This window comes from Alligator sinensis, unplaced genomic scaffold (genome assembly GCF_000455745.1).
Source record: "Alligator sinensis unplaced genomic scaffold, ASM45574v1 scaffold879_1, whole genome shotgun sequence".
Taxonomy (NCBI): domain Eukaryota; kingdom Metazoa; phylum Chordata; order Crocodylia; family Alligatoridae; genus Alligator; species Alligator sinensis.
In genome coordinates this window covers 1,768,013-1,773,648 of record NW_005842250.1, presented here as the reverse complement: position 1 = coordinate 1,773,648, position 5,636 = coordinate 1,768,013, and the positions used below count along the sequence as shown (strand labels likewise).

At 47.7% G+C, this 5,636-nt stretch overlaps 1 protein-coding gene across 5 annotated transcripts in view; it reads left to right on the top strand.

Annotated features, from left to right (window-relative positions):
- Positions 1-155: 155 nt before the first annotated feature.
- The window catches only part of OCRL (OCRL, inositol polyphosphate-5-phosphatase), a 27,941-nt gene continuing 22,460 nt past the window's right edge, over positions 156-5,636 (top strand). For 2 of the 5 annotated variants that reach the window (XM_025208754.1, XM_025208753.1), the window contains exons 1-5: positions 1,520-2,689; positions 2,764-2,859; positions 3,390-3,513; positions 3,602-3,763; positions 4,643-4,744. In XM_025208754.1, coding sequence (XP_025064539.1) covers positions 2,548-2,689; positions 2,764-2,859; positions 3,390-3,513; positions 3,602-3,763; positions 4,643-4,744 — 626 coding nt within the window. In that variant the 5' untranslated portion in view covers positions 1,520-2,547. The other 3 variants (XM_025208756.1, XM_025208757.1, XM_025208755.1) reach the window with 3 other exon arrangements.

Genomic DNA, 5,636 nt, shown 5'->3' with positions numbered 1-5,636 from the left:
GAGATGCTGGCGCTGGGATACTGGCTTCTTATTGCCACAGTTGGCTCCCTGTCCCTGCAGGGATGGCCATATCCATAGAAATCCTCTTTATGTTGCCCCAGCCTCAGGGTGGAGCTGATGCCACTGTCATGGGCGCAGAACAGTGACTGGTGTAGAGCGTTTGTGTCCAGACGCGGGCCACCGCTACTGCTGTTGCCGTATGAACTGCTGGAGTCTTCCCCTGCCACTGGCATCAGAAATCCACTGATGGTTGTCAAGCAGGAAGGGAACACAGTTAGTTCCCATCCCTAATCTGCCAGCTGTGCCCCTGGCTGGACAGACCAGACACTTTCCTGTGGAGCTAAAACTCAGGGCTTATGATCCTAGCTTTCTACTTTTCCCAAATGTGTGGGGAGTCTTCCCTTCCACTTAGAGCCTGTCCTCTAAATAGAGCAGTTCCCCCATTGCTCGGGCATTGTCTGTGGACCCACTGCCAAGAAGCAGTGCCACTTATGTCCTGGAACCTCACCTGTTCCCTCCATCAGTGGAACTTGAGGGCTATATATGCACACTGTTGCAGGCATGCATCTGTGTGCGGCTTCTGATTAATGCAGTTCCTTTTTTTTACCCACTTTCAGCAGGGTAGGGGGAGACTAGGCACCATGCCCTCTTTGGATCTGAGATATACAGCTGTCATCTCATAATGCCTTTGCTCTAAAATGTTTCAAACTTTGTTGTTACAAGTCTTCCCTCTGCTTCCAGGTTAGTTATCCATTCACTGGAGAAGGAACCACCTGACCAGTGTAACATTCCCATCAATGGTCACTTCAGATGTGTGCAAGGTACTGACTCTCCCACAGCTACCCGCCTAGCCCTTAGTGTCAGAAATCCACTGCTGTTTGTCAAGCAGGAAAGGAATGCATTTAGTTCCCATCCCTAATCTGCCAACTGAGAGCCTGGCTGGATAGACCAGACAGTTTTAGCTCCCTGTGGAGCTAAAACTCGGGGTTTATGATCCTGGCTTCCTACTTCTTCCAAACATGTGGGGAGCTGTTTCATATCAGCCTAAATGTAGATATGTGGGTCTTGGCTAGCTCAACATAAGTGATGGCTTATGAAATTCTAGCATCCAGCATAAGTGAGTAGTGACAGAAAATGGTTGGGTTTTAAACATTGTTTATTCTTTCCTATAAGAAAATACTATGTGTTAGGCAGCCTTAGTCCCATCCCAAATATGTAACTCCTGAAAGGCCTCTCTAAAGACTTGTTAGTAGCACTTCCACTGTGCGGGGACCTCTGTCTATGCCAACCTCTGAGGAGTGATACCTTTCCATACTTGCATACTGGAGAGGCATACAGGAGCCCTTCATTCCTTTGGTGGTCTTGGTAATCTTGTAGGGGAGGGCAGGCTTTGTGTTTAGTTGTGTGTGGGCTAAGTTTCTTCGGTGTGCCAGGATACTCTAAACTCTCCTGATCCTTCTGTCTTCTCTTCCAGAGGCTGAAGAAACTCTTCTGATTGATATAGCTACAAACAGTAAGTCTTATGATCACAGTGTCATACTTCTGTCCTTGACATGCACTCCTTCCTGTTTCAAGCACTCTGTTTTTGTGTGTTTTGCCCTACCCCTATTTTCTGTCCTTTTGTTAGCTATATAGTTTATTCCCTGCAAAGCTTTAAGGGGTAGAGGGAAGGGTAGGACTGGTTTGTTTACACCTTTGAAAGGCACTCTTATCATAAGTGTAATCTAAATATCAAGATGGAGAGTCACTTGGCTGAGTTTTAACCACTTCCTAGCCACTTTGCTCAAGCCTACTTTCTGTGAGCCCCTCTTTCCTGGTGCCTGTGCTGTTGCTACATATTCCTTGAAGCCGAACAAAAACTACCCTTTGAGTAGCTTTTAGGAATGGAAAGCTGAATGCTGTTTGGATTTGGTACATAACTTTACTTCTGAGGTGTTTATATTCTAAAGGTTCCTGTGATTCTTAATATGCACTATAGACCACTGCTATACATGGGCTTGGCTTTGCCCTGTACAGCGGGGAGAAAAAGTGCATGTCAGGATTAGATTATCAAGTGCATAGGAATAGTAGCATGTAGGTTATGTGTCTCAGGGGATCTGCAATCACTCTCCTTTCTGAAAGTGTATGTGTACTGTTACAAATAAAGCTGTGGTTGACCTGTTTGCCTTTTGCAATATGTGTTTGACAGCACTTCATGTCTGTAGTCACTGTTACCATCTCCTTTCTAAAGGAGTCTTCCTCTGTTATTTTGAGATGGCCTTTCACTTAGACACAGGGAAGAGAAATATTCTTAAAAGCCAGGGAAATACAAATGTAAACTATTTCCCCCCCCCTTCCCCCCCAATTCAGTGGAGGCACAATGAGACCTGAAGCTCACTTACCTCACTTTAACAAAAATAGGCTAGATGTCAAGTTGTCAAAATACCTTTTAAATAAATAAATAAATGAGGAATTCCATAATGGGCCCAGGAGAGCAAATGGCGCCTGTTAGCCTGAGGCCTATAGGAATTTGAAGGTCAGGAAACTGAACCATAACCGGCTTGATGTATGTGTGTGTGTGTGTGTTATATGCCTGAAGCTGCCTGCAAGATAAGGATACAGGGTGATAGGACAACGGAGCGTCTCTTTGAGATCCCTGATGAGGACAGCTGCTTGGGGTTCCTTTCAGAAGTTCAGAACATACAGGAAGGTAACCAGACTCAAAACCCTATTTGCTCCCTTAGCTCAGGAGCAGTTTTCTGATGGCAGTATTTCTTCTTCTAGCCCAGTCCAAAGCTCCTTTTCTCGAATCCAGGGACCCAGTCAGCAGGTATCAGATGGAACAAAACCTCCCAGGTCCTTCTCAGTCTTCTGCTTCAGGTACCAGAGTAAATCTTTTCTATGCAGATGTTGCCTTGTGGTCAGTGCACAATTCTGGGGCCCTCATTGCAAGAAAGTGGGGTTGGGAAAGGTGACATCATTGGTTCCTTGAACTTCGTGTTTTGTTGACCCTGTCATGCAGGATGCTGGCTTGTGCTTCTGCCTCATCCAGTCTAACCCTGCAAAAAATAAAACACCCCCTGATCAGTATATTACTGTGGCCCTGTTCTTCCCTGTGCCAAAGCCCCTGTTGGTTCATTACTTTTCTCCATTGCCTTGGTCTGTGCATCTCAAGTACTGGTTCCATACTGGTCCCATCTCAAGTACTGGTTCCACTGGCTCTTCCCTGTGGTAACATTGGGGTAGGTACATCACTGCTACCACTTGGCATCTCCCACATTCCTCGGGGACTCTTACTTCTCCCTCTTAGACTTCAGTTATCCTCTCTGAATTATAACCTTTCTGAAACTGCTTTCTGAATCGCACCTGCCTAAGCACCAACTTCACAGTCTAAGCTTCTGTCATTACAGGCATTCTAGGCTTTGAGGATAATTTCAATGCCCTAAGTCTGGAGAATAAGAGAAACTTACAAAACCAGCAAATGGGATCTCGCCGGGAGCCCCCACCACCTCCTCTGCCACAAAGTAGTAGGCAGTAAGTAGGATCCCAGGTGTGTTCCCTTTGCTCGTCTATCTCCTAAGCAGCAATGTTAGTCTGAATTCTGCTCTTGTTTCCTTTTTAGGTTTCACCGAGAGAAAGAGAATGTAGCCAGGGAACAGCCAAAAGTAACCAACACTATGCGCAAGCTATTTGTGCCCAGCACACAGTCTGGGCAAAGAGAAGGGCTCATCAAATATGTGCTTGCCAAGAGAGAGAGAGAGTTTGTCAACATTCAAAACTTCAGGTTAGGATTGTTGCCGAAACTAACTATGAGACCTAGTACATGTGGGTATAGTCAGAAACAGGATTTTCACCTCTTCTTTAGGTCATTGCTTTGAATCTAATTTGGGTCTGAAATTCAGATCTGATGGCAGATAGCATATGTGAAATGAGTAGGTGAGATTCAGTGCAGTGCCTTGGGGGCCAGGGTGACACAGGTACTAAGGTGCTCAGTTGACAGCCCAGAGGTCACAAGTTTGAGGCTATAACAGACGTGTTCACAATGCGGCCATGTCCGATTCCAGTGAATCTGCAAAGTCTGCTAAATACCCTATCACAAGGACAAGGACACCAGAAGGAAGGAAGGAAGGAAGTGCAGTGCCCCAGTGGACAGGTATTCACAATAAAACCAGTTTCCTCTCCCCATCATTATCCTGGTATCATGTGGATGATCTCAGTCAAGAGGCTTAGGGTTGAATTCTCCTTAGTCCTAAACAAAGCCAAGGATCTTTTGCAGAAGAGGTCTACAGGCAGGTTGCCTGTAATTAGCAGCCCAGAGGCCTGAAAACCTCTAATCTGGCACATTTTGATGACATGAAATTCACTTTAAAAATGTGAAAGGGTATCATGGACCTTGGCCACAGGGAAGTGTCCTCTGTTTTGCTGAGTTCTGGGAAGGCTTAGTAAGTTAAAAACTGCCATACCTAGATTTGTCTGTCTTGCAGTCATTTCATTTTAAGAGTAATTACTGTTTCTCCTGTACAGTTCACATAACTCATTATGTGAGCTCTTGTGCACTGCATGAGTATAATTCTTTGATGCCAGTGTGTATACACTGGGGGATCTGGACCTACTCTGCTGATAAAGTCCTATCCAGTAGCAGGCAACTTTCTTTGAATTTCAGGTTTTTTGTGGGAACATGGAATGTTAATGGTCAGTCTCCAGACAGCAGCTTGGAACCCTGGCTAACCTGTGACCCAGATCCTCCAGACATCTACTGTGTTGGGTGAGGAGTGAATGCTTGCTAATTCATATTTACAGCATCTGATGTCTCATTGCTTCCCTTTTGACACTGATGGATTTTACTAGTTTTAAATTCCCAGGCTTTCCCAGTGGATGGCACATTTTACATGACTAGCACAGGGGTGGCCAGCCTGCAGCATGGATACCACAAGTGGCATGGGCAGGCTCTGCATGTGGCTTGTGGCGGAGTAGGGAGGGGACAGGCAGCACAGCAAGGAATAGGGCAGAGAGCCGAACAGCAGATCAGGCAGGTTGTATAGGGCTGGGGCAGAAAACAGCTGCAGATAGGGCAGGAGAAAGGAATCAGAGTGGTACTAGGTGAGGGTATAGGGCAGGGGTGTCCAACCTTTTTGAATGTGGGGCTGGATCATGAACTTTTTATCACCCAGTGAGCTGGTGAGCCATATTCAAACATCCTCTGTCCTGTGCCAAAGAGACCCTGCCTGTGTAGCCCTACCGCACCTGCCTGTTACTGCAAGGTTCATGGTAGCTGCTGGTGGGCAGGGGCAGGAGGGACCCATTCTGCATCCAGCCAGCTACTGCCCCGGAGTGAAGGGGAGAGATAAATACCTCCACAACTCCATCCCCCGAGCAGCGCAGCCCCATGAGCCAGCGCTGCCTGAGGGGGGCTGGAGCAAGGTGACTGCTGCACCGCAGCCCCTCACCTGCCCGCCTGCATGGCCCCACTCACCGTGGTGCCCGACCGCCCACGCACACAGCCCTGGTGGTCTCAGCGCTGTGAGCCCGGAGCTTGGGGTCCGGCAGACACCAGCTCCCGCTGCCTCGCCCCGCAGAAGTCACGCGAGGACCCTGCCTGCCGAGGCCCCCTGTGCTGGCTTCCAATGTGCTGCTGGGGCCGGGAGGAGGCCGGCCAG